At 40.3% G+C, this 19,373-nt stretch overlaps 1 protein-coding gene across 7 annotated transcripts in view; it reads left to right on the top strand.

Annotated features, from left to right (window-relative positions):
* Positions 1 to 19,373, top strand: part of daam2 (dishevelled associated activator of morphogenesis 2) — a 95,808-nt gene that overhangs the window by 39,443 nt on the left and 36,992 nt on the right. For all 7 annotated transcript variants that reach the window (XM_077537776.1, XM_077537775.1, XM_077537777.1 and 4 more), the window contains one exon: positions 13,483 to 13,769. In XM_077537776.1, coding sequence (XP_077393902.1) covers positions 13,602 to 13,769 — 168 coding nt within the window. In that variant the 5' untranslated portion in view covers positions 13,483 to 13,601. The remainder of the gene's footprint in view (positions 1 to 13,482; positions 13,770 to 19,373) is intronic.

The raw sequence follows: 19,373 nt of genomic DNA, 5'->3' as shown, positions 1-19,373 counted from the left end.
CGAGGAGCAAGTAGTGAGCTGGCTGTCCGTATCGCCAAACAGAATGAGGGCACTATATAATATTATTATTATCTATCTATCACATCTATTAGGCAAATATATAGTACGGGGGTTATGTAGTGAATGAGGGGTTAGGGGACAAGGGTGAACATCGGACACAGCCCGTGATTTTGTGCAAAAAAGTACCATTCTTCTTCTATGCATCGCGCCAATCGAACACAACACTGCCACCTGCTGGCAGCGGCGCAGTACTGTAATTTCCGGACTATAAGGCGCACCTGATTATAAGCCGCGCTCGTTAAATTTGGGGAATATGCCACTATCGCTTGCATTCGTAGTCTCTGGTAACACAAACTTGCCCGTTCAGACAGCTTGCTGTGTTCAATGGCAGCCTCAGGTTCAAGAGTTCACAGCCTATTACAACAGACTAAAGGTCAAGAAAAAGGTCACAAGACCACGAGCGCAGTCTTGCACCTGTTCACAGGGGGCCTGCTTTTATTCAGGCAGACGACTCCCAGATGTTTGAAGTTGTGGCAGCCATTACCATGTGCAAGCAGTGGAGGACGACTACTGTTTTCCTTTCTTCTCTGTTGTTTACAACTGCACTCCTCCGACTTCACCATACACAGACAGATGCAGAGGTAAAACTGTTGTGATCCCACAGCATTGGAAAGAAACAATTTACACCCGGATTGGCCCAGATGGAGAATTTAAAATATTTTGGGGGTTCACTTTCCAGTCACCAAGTGGTTTGCGCTGTTTTCTTTGACTCGAGGGATAAATGTCAGCACTGAAATGTAGTGACTGCTGCAGATAGCTGTTCCCTTGATGCCACTTACAATAGCAAGTGGAATATGAAAACCATATTTTCAAATGGAAGCATCTGGAAAAAGAACAAGACCCACTCATCTTGGTTTTACCAGCAGTTATTTATTTTTTCCTTTAGTATTCACAAGTAGGCCTTCCATTTTAAAATTTGCCCACCTGAATTCCAGTATTTGAAATAGTTCGTTTTTTGGTATATAAAATGTGTGTTGTTGTCGGTAAATACAGCCTTGCAATTATAGTCTCCTTCCCTTTTAAAAAACGGTTTCAAGTTTTGTGTTTCCCAAACCTCCTAAGAGTGGAAATATAAAGAATATGTCGTGATAGATTTGTTCCCCCCCAAAAAAAGATCAAACAAAGACACTCAACTGGCTTTTATGAAGATGCCATGAGTCAGTCTAGGGAAAAGTTGGACCACAGTGAGAAGATGACATAGCTGGCCCAAGTCCAGGCAGACAGCAGGGGTACTGTGGCACAAGCAGCTGGCTGACCTCTGACCTGTCCAGTCTGCAAAAGGACAAAAACACAATTCAGACTATCAGCACTTTTGCAACACCAAAAAATGCAGTCCAGTCTGAGCTGGCCAGGACAAATCGCGAGAATAAAAATGCCTGTTTACTCTGAGTTAATGCTGCATGAAACCAGGTATTTGTGTTGGATGGAGAACGGCTGAGAAGCAAATTGTACAGGGGGGAAGAAAAAGGAAAGTTATGAAGGCAGCACAGTATCGGCAGGAATTTCACTATAAACTCCTCAGTAACTAAAATTTATATTTAGCTTTGTGGCTGTTTTTCTGTGTAAGCGTTTTGCAAGCTGGATTCCCAAATTGTAATGTATGAATAACAATGAAGTTGCAGGGTTCTATCATATTTACCCTGCAATGTTGTTGCCATCGGAGTTTGGTTGTTGCATACTAATCAAGGTCATTTAGCGTTAAAAAAAAAAAACATACTTAAACGAGAGCTGTTTGGTCGAAATGAAGCCCAAATAAATGCTAAACATGTACCAAGTTTGAAGCTGGCATGTCTTTGCTTGTATCAATAAATGAGGAGCATGACAGAGGCAACGCTGTTCTGCCCAATATCCTCCTATTTCAGTCATCTTTTTGCTCAACCCTCTAACAATATTTTTGGCTCTATCCATGTTGTAGGTGTGGATTTATTTTTTATTTTTTTAAATCCAGGCGCTCGGTTTACTTTCGACTGTAGCAGAGCAGACTTTGCACAGTTGACTGACGGTTGACTTGGCAGCTTGTCTGAAGCGACGCCTCACTTCACTGCACACTGATGTTGGGCGGTAGAATTTGGCTTATCTTCGTGTCAGACCTGCTCTGAAATTGGTTTTCAATCAGTTGTAAAATTTGACAAACAATCTTAAATCACAATTGGTCTCCCCAAAAGTCCCGCTTGTTTAATGCAAGTAATTACACAGGGGAACACTGTAGGATGCCACAGTAAGGCTCATGTCCTTTTGGTCACACAGTGATCACGGAGACTTGAAGATGAGTCTGTAACTGACAATTATGTTTTAGTGGAAGCCGCACTCTGTCCAACAATGGACAGAAGAATCTTTTCTTTTTTTTTTTTTTCCCCACTGAAGCTCAGAATTTCGATGAGGGAACGCAAACCTAATACAGCAATTTTGGCTAAAAGAAATGGTAGAATTAGAACATAGAAATGGCTTGGGAACTTAACAGAAACTTAAAAAAGACAAAAAAAAGGACGAATCATGGATTATTACCCGGCTGTTCTGTAAAAACTTCATTGGCTTTGATTCGGTGTGACACAGGAGTGATCCATCTCTCAGTATTTGTATCAGGTGAGCGAGATACTTGATATTGATACTCAGCCGGTCATTGTGATCAATTGCTATGTTGCAGTGCTGTTCACTCAGGAGGGGATTGCGGACTCTTAAGGGCTACAGATAGTTTCTCTTTGTGCTGAATCTCACTAATCATTCCAGCTAGAAAAACTATTGATTAGCCACTGTACGACTTAATGTTGCACTCTCTCGATCTCCAGAGGTGTCGGCATGTCTGCATGTACCTGCGTGTGCGGTTGTGTATGTGAGACCACAAAGCTTTTAATGGATAACAGACGTACACTTTTTGCCAAGGTTATATGTTTTGGTGCACAAAAACAATTTCACTTTCACGTCTTGTTGCACAACGGAAGTGAAGGTCATTTAAAAGTGGAAAAAGGTGAAGGTTGCGTTCAAATCGTACCTGTGGAATGTAGTCTAATCTAATGTGGGTTAACCTCTCAACCTCCTCGATGAAATGAGTTTTCTGACACCAACCTGTTTGAATCGTTTTTGTAAGTGATTTGTTTTTGTCTTGAACCAATTGAGGCAAACTGGAATGCACAATTAGCTGCAGTTGCTGACGACTTAGTCGCAACCGCCGGTTAGTTTGCAGCCTAAATTAGAACAATAACAAAAACAATGAGAAAGAGAGGACAAGTCATAGTCTCTGGCTCACCTATTTCTGCTCAAAACGAAAATGTTCTCCCACCCCATCAAAAATATTGACTAAATCATGATTGTTAAATTTACATACGGAAATTTGAAAGTCAAATTTCATCACTTGCGGGATCAGTTTCAGAGGCAACTTCCGTTAGTTATACCGCATCCGCTGTAGTTCTCTTCCGGAAACTACCAAAACCAATTCACGCAACATAGTTGAATGCTGACGTTTGTTAACTTCTTCCATGTTTCCCAAGGGTGCCCAAATATACAGTGCAAAAGTTCCACCAACATAGGCAGACTTTCCCAATTTGCAGGGTTCCCCATTTGCTATATTTGGAAGCATTGCCTATGGATGAGGTATCGGTATTAGGCCAGGTAAAAATAGTAGGCCGACACTCTAGAATTAACACAAGCAGCATAACTGTCTGAGTCACAGGGTCTTGTTGAGGTCGGGTCCTTGTTATACGTTTGCTTTATGAACACGATAATATAAACATTCACGCTTGTGTGCCGAAGGTCAAAGACGGTGACGACTAGCAAAAGATTCAGCATGTTGGGAAGGTGTCAATTAATGTTGAGGACCCGCACGTTGCATACGTATTCTGCTGCATCCGCTGCTGCCGTCAGCACTCTCGGGTCTTTTCATATTTTATTGAGCATTATTGATGCATGAAGTGCTCTCTCAGGATTTAGTTGGGAGAGTGAGGCAAAGGCACTTAGCTACTGTGAGGTCCTTTATCGCGTCAGCCGCTGCTGTTGACTGGCGGCTTAATGACCTTTTCATTAGGATAACTAAAAGAAGAGGGACTGTTTTGTCTGAAAAGCTGCATTTGGGATTAGCATCATGTTATAGTCAACATAAAGTGCTTACTGAATCTGCAGAACTAAACTCTGGGATGCAAGAAGAAATGATGCAGCCCTCCTCCGTCCTTCATGGGAAGTCCCCCATTGACTGGCACTATTGTGCCAGTGACACACTTTCTAGGGCTTATGATGTGTAAGCATATCTCCTCTTTACAGTGCCTCAATTCAGTGTTGTATTACTTCAGGCTATTTAAAAAAAACTGCTGGTCCCCTCATAGGGCTTACCCCTATTTGTGTGCCTGTAACTGTCCTAGAAGAGAATTCCAGACATTACCCACAAGCCCCTTGTCCTCTCTGTAGCAGCTGTTGACCTCACGCCAGCAATATTAATAGCTTCATGAATGCAGAGTATATTATAGTCTTCATTTTATGACATGGAAAAACTTTTTTTTTTTTTTTTTTGGAGAGGACATGAAGATGAGCAATGCAAACTCATTTCTAAGAGAGATTTAATGGAAATAGAAACGGCAAGTTTTGAGTAATTTTTTTTTCAGTTCGCACTCAGTCATCGGTTGTCAGTTTCTATTTGTGCACTGTTGATTGATGAGCGGATGGATGGGTGGATTGAATTTGATAGATGAAGGATTTCTGCAAGTGTGTCATTTGGCAGCAAGCACACAAATGTTGTTTTAAAGCTTTAGATTTTTTTGGACACCCAGCATCCTTCTAAACTTTGTAACCAGCTCAAATATTCCATTTACGGTTTGTCAAGCAAAATTCTCATATCACAAAATGTTTGTCAAGCCCCATATGGAATATGAAACATTTGATCTGGCAACTGTAATTAATTCTGTAGCAATGTTGGAGCCTTTGGAATTCCGTGAACGTATTGATCCGGTTTGAATTATGAGTACAGTATCGATGTGAATTTGCGACGATACAAGACTGATTCCGTTAGTGGAGGAATTTTAACAGCTGTGTTGTTGGTCACGTGAAATATCTCTTCTCCTCTTGTAACATGTGGACGAACTTAACAATCATAAAACACAAGCTGGAGTCTGAAGAGAGTGAACATAAATTAACTCCTTGCCAGACCTTTGAAATTTCTCCACTCCAAGATATTGCTGACGGTCAAACATTCACACGTTTGTTTTGTTCTGACAGCTTATCATTGGGCGATTGCTCTTGAAGACTTGCTTATAATCAGTTGCTTCAAACTGCAACTGTTCAATTTACGGTTCGTAATGCTGTTTTTGGCACATGAAAGCAGAACAAACGCTTTTGTTTCATGTGGCGTATGCGATCATGACCACTCCGCACACCAGGAAATTGCTTCTTTTTTTTCTTGTTTCATGAATCAAACCAAATGAGACGACTATTAAAGACATCCCTTGAGAATTAGAAACCTATATCCACCCTCTTATTTTTTTTTCCAGTGGTTTGGTATAGGCATTTCCTTTTTTACAGGAGTGGGTTCGTGTGCCTCTTGGCCCTGTTAAAACCAGCAGTGCTTGTTTGTTTTCATGTGCGCTGGAAGCCGACAAGACCTCGGAGGATTCTCTAAAGTTGGCTGTGAAACAGACAGTGAAATGACTTGGGGCTTGATATTGAAAGCAAATCCCAGGTAATAAGCAAGAAAGAAGTCCGTTTGAAATTAAATTATGGTCATCTTGAAGAGCTTTCACTACCTGTGAAAAGCATTAACTACTTCCTGTACACTTGCAGGAAGTATGTGTTCCCATTGGTTGCCTGCAAATAGCTGACTGTATACAAAGAAGATGAGAAATGTCTCTGAACGAGTCTGGCAATCCAGTATAAGCAACGGGATTAGTTTGGGAATTAATTATAATTGCTTTCAGCACATATAAGGAGGAGGAGGTAATCTTTTTATTGACTGAATTCATAAACACTTTAGTGAGGTCCTCAGGACTTGAAGTATTTTCAAAATGAGAACTTAGTACATACCCGACATCCATGGTTGAGGCGATGTCGCATGGGCAAAGAGTCAGTTTGTTGACGATATGACTGCTAACAATATTGTAGTCATAAGATTGATTCACACTTTTAGGTTAGTGCTTCTCAATTATATTATATCTCCGCCCACAACTGTCCGCCGTGACTATAAATTTGTTGTAAGTACACCGCTACATAACATTATATCCTTATTTACATTAAAGAAACAAAAGAGAAAGAAATATAGAACAAGCAATTCGGGATGTGCATTATACTGTAAAATAGTTGAAAATACCCGGCCACATATTTTGAAAGTGTGCTATTGTTTACAATGGTGTGTGTGTGAGTGATTTCGCAACGCCAAGTATCCCTGATACTTTTGTTTTTAATGCCACGTGTAGTTTTGTTCCTCTAAATGTTACTGTTAAACTGGAGTTACACGTGGATTGATTGAAACTGAAGAAACACGAGTGAATCCCTTTAGCGACCGTGTTGCAGGACACGTCTTCCATAGCAGCGTCTCATCTTCGGAGCTTCCCATATCTGATGGCAGAATTGCAAAGAGGAAGCAATTGAAAGAGGCACAGGAATTATGGTGGTTACAAAGAATGGCAAAGGGGGGCTTAAAGGAAAGGGCGGGTTTCTGATTCTTGGAAACTTCCTGGAGGATGCACGTAGGCACAAAATCGGCAAAGACGACACTTAACTGCAGTCAGGCCAAACTCTCGCTAGCCTGTATTCCGTGTTAGTAAGTTTGTAGGTGAGCCACAAGCCGTCTTTTTGCTGCTGCTGCCCCTGGTACTGATACAAGACACAAAGAATTCCAGATTTGACAAAGCTTCAAGATGGGATTGGCCAAACCAAGTCCTCAGTCGCATCGTTTTGACCCATTTGAGATTGAGATTGAGTGCCAACATGAACTCCAGAGCCAATGTTACACTTTCAGAACGAGCACGAGAATGCATTGCATGTAAATATACTGTGAAATCATCTTTCTTCATTAGTCATTTGTCCTTTTAGGTGGTCGCTCCCTGCGTACCAGAATAGTTGAGTGATGTCAGCCCTCAGGAATCGCATTTCACACGTTTCCATTCTTTTGTTCATTGGTTCGCACGTTTTGGGCTGTTGAATCACATCATCAACATCATACATTTAAATGCATGTCGAATAGGAGGAATTCCATCCTTGTTCTAATGGCCACGTATGCTCCAACCGATTTTCACACAATCTGACCTCTGACCACAGTAAGGTTAGACTAATGTTGTCCCCCCCACTGGTCTGAATCGGTAGCCGTGGGTGGGCCAGGGGTCTCCCTGAGAGAACGAGTTCTCTGTGTCTAAGGTGATTTGGCTTCGAGTCAATTGCTTTGTAAGGGGATCAGAAATTGAGACTTGGACAGACAAGCGGACACAAGGGAGGGAATATTTCAGGGCATGTCTGGGGCACGAGCATCCGGTGGGCGTTGCTCGTATTGCTCAAGTAAACACAGTTGGATGTTTTGCTTCATGACAAATTAACGAGTATGAGAATGTTTTCCTCTTTTCGTCTTTCCTCTATCCAAATGTGATGAAATGCCATCAACACTCTATGAGGGCCCCCTTGAAAATGAGATGAAGCATTTCAAACAAACTGTGCATAATTTTTCAATCAAAATATGTTGTTAAATGTCCTTGTCTCCAAAAAGTGTGCATGGGTGAAAGTTTTCCGTACGGTACATTAGTGCACTTTTCCCCATAGGCTTTTTTTTTTTTTTTTTCTTCTTCATTGATAGGTCACATATTTTGTTCAGGAAGCTGTGTACGCATATTTCAGGCCCATACGGTTTTGTGCGTATGGAACGTTGATAAATGAGGCCACCGGCCTGCTGAGTGGCCGAACCGTTAGCCACCGTGTCGAGTGACAATTGAGGCGTTTACTGTATTTTCTAGCTGTTGGTTCAAAAAAGCGATTAAAAGTGTAACAGTGGTTGTCTTGATGACGTTACAGTCGTTTCCACATGGACAGTGTACAATTTGATTGGATTAGCAATAATGTGAAGGGAAAATAAGCAAGCCACGTCATGCATGAGAAGCATCTTGCAACAAATGTAGTTGCAGGAGATATGATAAAGCATATTTGCTATGTCATGGAAGTTATGGAAAAAAAAACAGGAGCTTGCCTTGACGTACTAGTGCTGTCACTGTCAAATGTGTTTTTTAGAATCGATTAATCTGTTGATTATTCATCCATTAATCAACTCTTCAGATTCATTTTAATTTTGCCTTAGTGTATTACAAATGCTTACTTATTTACTTAAATACTGCTTATTAACCAGTGATTGGTGTTAATTTCGTACTTGGTATTTTTATAGCAATTAAAAAAAAAAGGTGGGGGGGGTGATTTTCTGTCATGTTACTGTTTCGGTCGTTGTTTTCCAAAGTAAAAACAGATGTTTGTAAATGTCTTATTTTGATGAAACACAGATGATAATCAGTCTTCTTTGATGAAGGACGACAGAAACCAGTGAAAAATGACTGTTGATATGCTAAAATCAGAGGCTGTGGACAATTTGAAATTAAAAAATGGCTTCAACCAATTACTCGACTTTTAAAATAGTTGTCGGTGAATTTGATAATTGATAAATTTTGACACCTCTATATGTTTTTACTTGTAGAATTATGGTGATGTGATGAATGTTATGGAGAGGAACTGAAATCATCCAGCGCAATTTGATGGACTGATCCATGCACGGATGTCGAACTCTTCTATCTTGCCCGAACACACACAACACAACACAACACAACACAACACAACATTCTCTCTCTCGTTGTCGTCACTGCTGCTCGCTCCTCCTGCACTGACCTACTTCCATCCAGCCAGGCACTGGGGACCAACGCAGCGAGACCGTCGGTTGAATGAGAAGTGGCAGCAGCATCTCCCTTCAAAGCTCGCTCGCTCCTTCCGTCACCTTCCTCACATCACTTTCTCTCGCTATGCTTGGCCACAGTCCAGAGCAAGACTCGCAGTTGCCGGCAGGCTCGTCTCGTCTCGTCTCGTCTCTCTGCGTCAGGTACTCACGATGTGTGAGTACGCAAAATGCGCTCACATCGGAGTCTCCAGTGGGAGGGTGTGATTTTTATTTGTATTGTTTTTTTTTTCCCAACGTGCGAACATGTGACTGTATCGCAGTATGAACAAGGACTTCATCAAAGTGCTTCTGCGGTTTCACGCTTGCACACTTGCACAATTTGATGTCCGTTATTAGCAGCAGCGGAGAATTTGACACACGCTGAGATGGTTCCAATTAGCGCTCGTGTTTTGAAAGCCAAAGACTGACTGACTTTTTTTCAGTCAGTCTCAAATGTCCTCAGAGTTCTCCATAGTTTGTATTGATTACACTGTTTTGTAAAAAAATCAACTTTAGATTTTTGTATAACTACGGACGTCGAATAAAAATGATTCCAGAATGCTGGTCGACCTCTCATGTATTAAATTTGGAAATAAATCCAGCATTGCCATCCATCCATTTTCTTAGCCGCTTTTCCTCACAAGGGTCACGGGGGTCTACCATTGCAAATAATGGAAATAATCAGAATAATTATAAGTGATTGTATAGACAAGGTAAAAAATCAAATCAAATCTGGCTTTAATGTAGAAGGGGTAATGCAAAGATTTAACATGTCATCCACAGAAATCTTTTTTTGTTTTTAACATGACTTGCCACATGTAAAAGGAATGTGAATCTATTTATAACTATCATCTCTTGTTCTTATCATAGCAACTAAAGTTTGTTGGCTGCTCCTCTTTGTTGTAGTCATGATTCCATTTTTGCACGTAGATTCGCATCATTTTGCCCTCGGCATTTAACCCACTGCAGTCGTGAACGTAAAGTGCACAAAACAACGTTAAAGAAAAACACGACTGAAAATTCATTTTTTCATTTTATGAGGCAGTGTATGAACATTAAAAGTGCAAATATCAATGGCATCTGATACTCTGAAAAAAGGTTGAAGCAGATTAAATATCAAAATGATGACATACCACCTGTAGCTTATGCTGCCATATTGTGCATTTTTGTCCAGTCCACATCATTGCTGTGACGTGTTGTGCATATGAAATGCACATGAAATTGAAGTTGTTTCCTGGTCTACTGTGCTATAAAAAAAAAGAGTTGATGGCCATTTCACATCTCTGTTGACAAATGGACAAAATGTAAAACATTATAAACAAGAATGGACCACCAGCATCAAAACCAATTCATGCAGAAATCCAGATTATTCCAACGGGTTTACATTCAAATCCTTCCAAATGTTTGTCAGAAGTTCTGGTCACTTGGTGCCTTTGGATCAAGACTCTACTGGACATCAGCGTGCATGTTTGCTTCAATCTCCTCATATATTATAACGGCATATTATATTCCTGTTTGCTGCTATACACAATCTGCTGTGTACATATTTGTCCCCGGCCTACTTTGCCGAGGCTGCAAGCAGGCCAGCAGCACAAGTGCAGAGTGACGACTGACCGCACACGGGGGCTCTGTGCAAGAAGGAAAACACTCTCACACAAAATAGATTTTGATACCTTTGCATAGGGGAATGTCATAGTATCGGTTGGCATGCAGTACTTTGTAATGTTGGATTTCTTGACTTCACATACGTTACTTGTTGATTTTGTAAATCCAGTTTTTTTTTTTGTTTTCTTTTTTTTGAAGACCAACATATTTAAAACGCCTCACAAACGTGTGTTTTGCTTTAGCTCCATTAAGATATGCAAGTAACCAACTCGGCCGAACCCTTTCGAGTATCCAAACATCATGATCTGATTTGTGCTAATTCAATTAATTTGAATCCAACGCTATTAACTTATTCAATCAATGTCAGGAAATTGAAAAGCAAAGCCCCATAATTATAGATTGAAAAGATAAGCAATGCAGATGAGTCTTCTTCTTGTTGCGTTAACGCTGTCTTGAAAGAAACATTTGAGTTTTTTGACAGTTGTGAATTAACGATCAATAATCGCCACAGTCTGCTTTGCTTTAATCCAACCAAAAAGTCAAGTTTGTCCTGAATGGGGGCGGTCAGGAACTTCATGAACATGAATCGCTATTGTCATGACATTTGATGATGATCATAGAGAATAATGGAAGAAAATGTGTCTCAAAGTAAGCAACCCACAAGTGACGTGTTCTCCAAATGAAGGAGGAAAAAAGAACAAAGTTTCTTTCCAGCAGTTGCACAGCTCGTCTGTCGCCTACGCAAGGCGCATGCAAGGAAGCAGAAGACACAAATGAGCAATGTTTGAAGGCCCCATTTCAAATGTTTTTTTTTTCTTTCTCTCTTTATTTCCCCTTCAAGCTCACGTTGAAGGCCTGCTGCGTTCATAAAAAATTTACCAGCCAGCTATTTTTAGTCAACGAAATGAGAACGCCTCTGCTCGGCGAATGCGAGAGTGGAAAGAGAAATGGCGACGAGTCGTCCTCAGTAAAGACATTTTAAAGTACTACCGTTTCTCGTCAGCCCTTCTGCATAAACATTAGAACATGTATCAAATGTGAGAGTGATGATAAGATTTTATGGTAAGAAAAACCTTTCTTGTTATTGGTCGAAAGTAATGTTTGCTTTACTCCCAAAACGAACCTCTTGGCCAAACATTTCTGCTAGATTTGCTTTTAATCGCATTACATAACAGGCTCGAAATGCCTTCAGCCGCAAAATGGTGGTAAACTGAAATGCAGTGTGGTGATTTCTGAAAGGCGATAATAGCGTGTAAACTGCGCATGATTCCTTTCTTCGCTCACCAGCCGTTTCCTTTTTGTCGCACTGAGGAAATCCTCTGGGGTCGACGTGTCCTATTCATTGCTGGACTCGAGAGTGCCGTGTTGTCGTTTCGCACGCACGCCGTCTGCTCTTTTTGAAAAGTGAAAGGGCGCAGTGAGGGCCGGCAGCTCGGTGTCCGAACGACGACTGACAGACGGACGCGCTGCCGAGGCGCGATTGTACCTCACGGACAAGAGCCGCCTTTGTTGAATTGCAAAGTGAAAGCTGAACGAATCATCGCGGCCGCTTGCTGTCTTTGTTGTCACTGTGCGCGGATCTGCGCACGTCGTCTTCCATAAACTGAAGATGAGCAGTTTCAGCTTTGGTTTTTGTCAGTGCGAGTGAGGCCTTTTTGATGCTACGTTATGCTTATACGAAAAAGCCATTCAAACAAACATTTTGTTCTTAGAATATCTGAGAAAGTAAAAATGCAAACATAGTCGTTTGTGTTACTGTATAAATTTACTGTATACAACTTAATATAACAACTTAAAATAAGCATTTCTTACCTTTCCATATAAAGTAAGTCATATTTATACACGGTAGTGAGAAAAGGGTAGCTAGTAAATTAGTACAATTCAACTTTATTTTTAGTTTAATTTTGTCCGCTTAGCTGTTCTTTTCTTTGGACATTCTCACACGTTTGAAATAAAGCATTCATTCATTCATTCATTCATTGAAAGAGCAGATGGCCGACCGCAATGTCATATGCATGCCAGGCTAGTAGTTAGTAGGGATGTCACGATACGGGCAATATCGTGATATTAAAACTGCCACAATATCGTCGTCGTCATGTTCACAATATTTAAAAGGAACACATTTGTTTAAAAAAAAAAAAAAAAAAGTCAGGTTGGTTTCCATTTGTGCAGTTCTAGCAACCTCTAGTGGCTAATTTATTAGTGCAATTTCATTTTCATTGGGGATGTTTTGGCCTTCTATGTTTAAAATCTATGTTAATGGTCAGATGAGAGGGAACCGAATTTGCTTGTGAAGCGATCAACGTGTGCTTGCATTAGCAAATAAGTGCCTCAATATTGTTATTAGCAATTGTAGGTGGTTTATAGGCATTGCTGTTATGTACAAAAGCACAATAACATGTTTTTTTTTCTTGTATAAGCTCTTTTTTACAATATTGTGATCTTTTTTTAAATATCGCCAACGCCCCCACGATATCGTGATCATTATCGTATCGTGAACGTCATATCGTGATGTTTGGATATCGTTACATCCCGAGTAGTTATAGCGATGTCATTAAACACAAACTTTACGCGTACACGTCAACTTGTCTTCCCAGATCTCGTTTCAGGAGTCCGCCATTGTTGTTTGGCTGTAAAAATACTCGAGTATCACCCAAACTGAAAACTTGACATATCTGTGCTCCCCTTTTGCACACTTTTTGTTTTCAACATTTAAATGGAAACTTGATAACATTTGAGGATGTTTTTGTATTCAGCTTGTGCAATCAATAAAGTATCGAACCTCCGAAGAACTTTGATCGTGGTTTACTGTATTGCGATCAATTGCATAATCACATGGAAGATGCTTGTCCTTTATTTTATGCAAAAGTACAAGTTTCGTCATTTTGTAGTACCCATTTTGAATGATCTCTGTCTTTTTTTTTTTTTTTTTCTTCTTTCAGATCATGCCACCTAGATAGCAGCATTGTCCTCTTCACCCCCCCTCCCCCTCCCCCCGGGTCCCTTCCTCGATAGTTCGGCTCCGACTCCACCACTGCCACGCGTGTTAGCGCGACCCGCCATGCCCCCCAGGAAGAGGACAAGGGCGGGCCTGGGCTTTCTCTGCTGCTTCGGCAGCAGCGAGCCGCTGGAGATCAACCTGAAGGACAGCGTGCCCTTGCAGCTGCTGGAATTCAGTGCCCCCATGCCGCCCGCTGAGGAGCTGCATGCTCGCTTCTCGGAGCTGGTGGTAAGTGTTGCTGTACATATTTTGACTGGATTTGGCATTACGCTATAGGGGTGTTAAAAAAAAAATAATCGATTCGGCGATATATCGCGATACTACATCGCGCGATTCTCGAAGCGATTCAATAATCGGCAGAATCGATTTTTATTTTTTTTTTTATTTTTTTTTTTTAGGATTCACACCTTGAGCATGGAAGAATGTTATATGAACGGAACATTAAGCCTTAATATTTTATTTTAATGCTGTTCAAACATGAAACAGATTACAACCTCTATAAGACTGACATTTCAGATAAATAAATAATACATTTTCATATAAATCTTACACTCTACAAGCGTACTAATTAGTATTTTCTAAATTTGAATGAAAAAAAATCGCAACAATCGACTTATAAATTCGTATCGGGATTAATCGGTATCGGATCGAATCGTGACCTGTGAATCGTGATACGAATCGAATCGTCGGGTACTACTTTCAATTTACCTGATGGAGTTAACCCAACTATGTCAGAATTTGGACAAAATGTGGTTTGTTTGTTCGTTATAAAAAAACAAATATACTATTTTCCGGACACCGCACATGCTGTTTGCGAGATACATTTTTTTTGGGGGGGCAAAAATGGAAGCCAACATTTACGCCCCAATATCTCAGAAATTATTGGGCCAATTTTCAAAAGAAATGTTGAAACGGGAATTCAACAGGGATTCTAGATATACTGTACGATTTTAGGATTGATAGCTTTTTTTATGTTACTATAATGAATAGTAGCCTAATAAATAATCAAATATATTATCCATTCATCCATTTTCTAAACCGCTTATAACATCCCACCCCGAGTCCATATGAAGTTTATTGGTTTAGCTGAATGTGTCCAAGTATGCTGTTGATGTTGCGCCAATGGGTGAACAAGACTTATTAATTAATTAATTAATTGACAAATTAATTGATTATCAAATTAATCAACCACTATTTTAAATATTGAGTAATTGTTTGGAGCTATTTATTTTTTTTATTGAAAATTGTCAAATTCCTCTGATTTCAGCATATCAACGGTAATTGTTCACTGATTTCTGTAGTCTGTCATGAACGAAGTGATTATCTTCCGTGTTTAATCAAAATAAGACATTTGCAAACATCTGTTATTAATTTGGAAAATAATGACTGAACCAGTAACAGTACAACAACAGTCCGCCCTTGTAATATTTGCTTTTGTAATACACTTTAATGCAAAATTGAAATTAATCCAATTAGTCAGTTGAATAATCAATAGATGAATCGATTCTAAAAATATATTCGATAGTGACGAAACACAAAACAAGACTTTTTACGCTTACCTTTGTAAGGTCACAATTCGACCTGCCGCCTTCTTAGCTTCTTATTTATTGTCCCGCTTCCACTCTGCTCGTTTCCAAATATGTTTTCAGCGTCTTGGCGAGCGGCATACGCAAATCTTTGTCTTGGAATGCTCAACTTCACCACCAACAGGATCGATTACTGCAGCTGTCCAGATCAATTCACAAGAAGCCGAGGAAAGAGAAATTCCTTTGACATGACAAAATAATTCATTGTTATCAAGGCAGAAGTTTCCCAGAAGTGATTCCGAAGCGTCTGCTTTGCTGCGTTTTCACATGTTGAAGGTTTTCGTTTGTCATCCGTCTGTTGATTCAAACTCCTTCTAGATTTGTGAGTGACAGCCACGTTTTACAGGGAAAGCGGGCTGGCATGTTTCAGTCTGCCTTTCATATGGGAGCACTTTCCCATGTCCCAACTTAGGACTGGAGGATCTGCTGCTTATTTTGGACTAAATATTTTATCTTCAGCTTCCGTTGATGAGCCTGAGAGGAAGAGCCATCAAAACAGTCGGGAGTCGCGCTTGATATCAAAACCTCTCGCAACATTTTGACCTTTTGAGGGGGGGGAAAGAAAAAAAAAAAAAAAAAAAAAAAAGGATCTGGCTTTCTCCCATCTCATTGGATCGGGTCCCTTCTACATATTGTGAATAGATTATTGTTGAGATGGTTGGATGGGTACTTTGTTTTTCACAAGCTCGGATGTTCAGCGTTCGGGGCCATTTCTCTGTTTTTGATTTTGTGAAGCATCACAGCAGTGGATGGAGCAGCTGAAGCTGATTATATATTTTTTTTTCATGAAAGGCGGACAAAATGTTTTACTGTGACAGCTTGATTCACGTTTGCTTAGACTGGATGCTGATGAGCAATACACAAAATGCTTCTACCTGACAATCTGGTTAAGTCATTGGCCCTCCACGTCTGCCTTCGTGATCCAGCGACCGCCAACATGCCGACATATTTGACCACGTGTCCAACGACCCGTATTTAGATTGACCAAGTCACATGTTCTGGACGATAATATTTGTAACACAAGAAGCGCGCTTTGCATCACCGGGCAAAATGGAGAAACATAATAGCGCGTTTCCTTGGTAACGGCAGTCGGGGATTATTGCTATGAAAGGCTCTCTTGATGAGGTGAATAAGACTGAATGGAGCCTCTGGAGTGGGAGCGACAGATCTGGGCCAACTGTAGGAGTAAACCACCTCCAGAGTCTTCACATCCATAATGGGATCTTCCACTGCGTCCAGAAACTGAGCAGAGCGCAAGCTCAACTCCCAGTGCAAGAATGGGAGCTCCAGCCGCACTGTCAAAAATAATATTCTGACAAAAAATTAACTTCACCAACATAATGGGAAGTTAGCTTCTTTGTATCACATCATCCACCTACTGACAGATGATAAATATGATTGCAAACTCTTTGATTATATTCTTGGGGGTTAAATGAACATGTTTTTATCCTAATAGATTCCACGCAGATTGTCAAGTGTAAACGCATTACAATTTGACCAAAAACAACATATGAATCAACGGAAAGAAACAAGGTCACATATAGACTTCCAGATTGTAGATGATGGCACCAATTTCAAGTGAGAAAATTTGGTTTAATGTTGCATCCTCTATTATTATTATTAGTAGTATTATTAACTACATGAATGCATGAAAATTCTTGCTAAGCTAAGTAAAACTACCTGACTTCAGTTGACATTTTGTACTTTTTTTTTTTTTTTTCTTCTTCTTCTTCTTCTTGGGACCCATAATCGTGGTGCTTCCAATTAACTCATTTGCTCCCAATAACACTACGTTTTTTTTTTTTAATGTAAGTGTCCCAAAGACGTATTTATACGTTTTTGTGTGTGTGTTTTTTTTATTTTTGATCCTAGTTCATACAGAAGGCTTTGATGCAGCCTCTCAACTGCAAAGAACGGTTGCAGAAATGGTAGTTATTACACAAACGGCCAGCAGGTGGCAGCAGAGCAAAGGAGATCAACCAGGGCCATCTCGAAAAAAAGCTCAATTACTTTGAATTTTGAATAGATTTGTGAAAACTGATGAAACTTAGCTCTCTTCTAATGCTAATTGCTGCAAAACGGAAACAGATAGAAACATACTTTTTTTCCTGATGAAAGAAGAGACTTTAATCTTTCTTTTGGTAGGTTCCATGTTTTTATAGCAATTGAACACAATATTCTGTGGGCCTTGCAAAATCAGTCAAAATCCAGTAAAACAGCCGGGAGCGAACGGGATTGCGAAATGTGAAAATGGCAGCGAGTGAATGAGTTAATATTGTCCCAGTGTAAAGTCGTCATCCCCTGTCCACACCCCAGTGGAGAGATGTCAAAGTCAGGATGCTGCACATTTGATTATTCTGGAACTTTTGAGTGCTGAGTGGCTCACCAATAAAATGTCCGTAGTTCTGCAACAGGTCCAATATCAAGTTCACAAGCCAATTCCAAAAGACGGCCCACACGCACACCATCATTTATTCATTTCAGACTGACTGATTTGAAAATCATCCCAGTCAGGAGGCACTTGAGAAATGCGCACTTTTCCACTCAACACTTGAGATGGAATGCTAATTATGTCATTTATTCATTTTCTAGTCAATCCAACCTCTGCCACACGCACACACGCGTTCATTCATAAACTCATGGCTGAGCCTCAAGGACGCTTCAGCATGGGCCTTCACGTAACCCGATGACCAACTCCTCCTCCTCCGCCCCTCGTTTTATTTCAACCATATTGACTGAGGCCATAAATGAGTAATCAATAACAAACAAACAAACAAAAAAAGACATTATGTATCTCCCATGTTTGGGTAACTGTCCACACTATTCAGCTTTCAATCAGTGCACATTTATTGAAGCAGCTGCAAAGGAAAATAACGTCGTTTCAGACATTTTGACTACGAATAAGAAGGTATTGTCTTGCTTTTATTAATTAAGTGAAGTAAGTTTTTGCCTTTGGGGTACATATTCAAATTACATTTACGCACATAAGTATGAAAAAGTAATACTAATAACTTGAAACGTGTGTGATGTAATTTCAAAACAATGAAATACTTGGCAGCATTGACGGCTTCCTGCAATGACCTCCGAGGCCTCACATGACCTCCTGATATGTGCCCTGTCTTTCGCCGGGCTTCCTGTCTTGCTTAGGACGGCTGCAGGACGTACTTGCGTACCTCCGCGGGACACAGCGTAAAACTTTTTCAAACGAGGCAGGATGTCATTCTTGGACCACACGATTCCCATTTAGGTGGAGTCGGACACATTCGAAGTCAGCGGTCACACAGTAATAACCTCACTCCCTTTTCTATCCCACACATTCACACTCCGTCATCCTCGTCTCTTCCTTTCGACATATTCAGACAATTTACACACTTTTTCTGTCGGCGCATTTCTTGCTGCTAACGCCATTTTACTTGCGTCGTTTCGCTCTCATTTTCCTGATTGTTTTAGAGGGTGTGTGGATGAAACAAATATCAGCTCAATATTAGTCATGTTGTCTTCCCGACTTTACTTGCATTTTACTGGGTTTCCTTCTGCATTATGCTGATCATGAAAATTTCGGCATCTTCCTGCCGTCATTTGTAGCAAGTAAAGTATAACATCAATATCGCGATATTGAAAGTGCCACAATATCGTCGTCGTCATGTCACGATATTAAAAAGCAGCACAGCTGTTAAAAAGGCGCGGTTATATGTAAAGCTGCATTTGTGCAGTTCTAGCACCCTCTGATGGTTAGTTAATTAGTGCAGTTTAATTTTAATAAGGAATGTTTTGGCCACTGTAGCGGTTATCACGCCTATAAATCAGTCATACCACCAGCAAATATTTTTCAGCATCTCTGTGAAAAAAATGCATTGCTTTTGGCCCGCTTCAGCCAAACCCAACATTGTCGGCCATGTTGCTTTGCGCTGCTGAGCCAGTAGGCGCATATGATCATCATTGCTGTTATAATATACAAAACCACAATAGTGTGCTTTTTTTTTCTCCCTCGTATGAGCTTTAAAAAACAAACATGATTTTTTACACATTATTGTAAGCTTTTTTTTTTTTTATATCGCCAACCTCCACACAAATCGTGATAATTATCGTATCGTGAGGTTCATATTGTGATGTTTGGATATCATTACATTCCGAGTCATTTGTGTGGGCAGATAATAATATAACGAGAGTTGATATGTTAATGTCAATAATCTTCCATGGCTTTAAGTGTGTATCGTACAACATCACTACTTTGCTGTACTGTAAA

The sequence above is a fragment of the Festucalex cinctus genome, chromosome 12 (genome assembly GCF_051991245.1).
Source record: "Festucalex cinctus isolate MCC-2025b chromosome 12, RoL_Fcin_1.0, whole genome shotgun sequence".
Lineage (NCBI taxonomy): Eukaryota > Metazoa > Chordata > Actinopteri > Syngnathiformes > Syngnathidae > Festucalex > Festucalex cinctus.
Note: the sequence above shows the minus strand (reverse complement) of the source record. Positions and strands in the feature narration are given on the sequence as shown.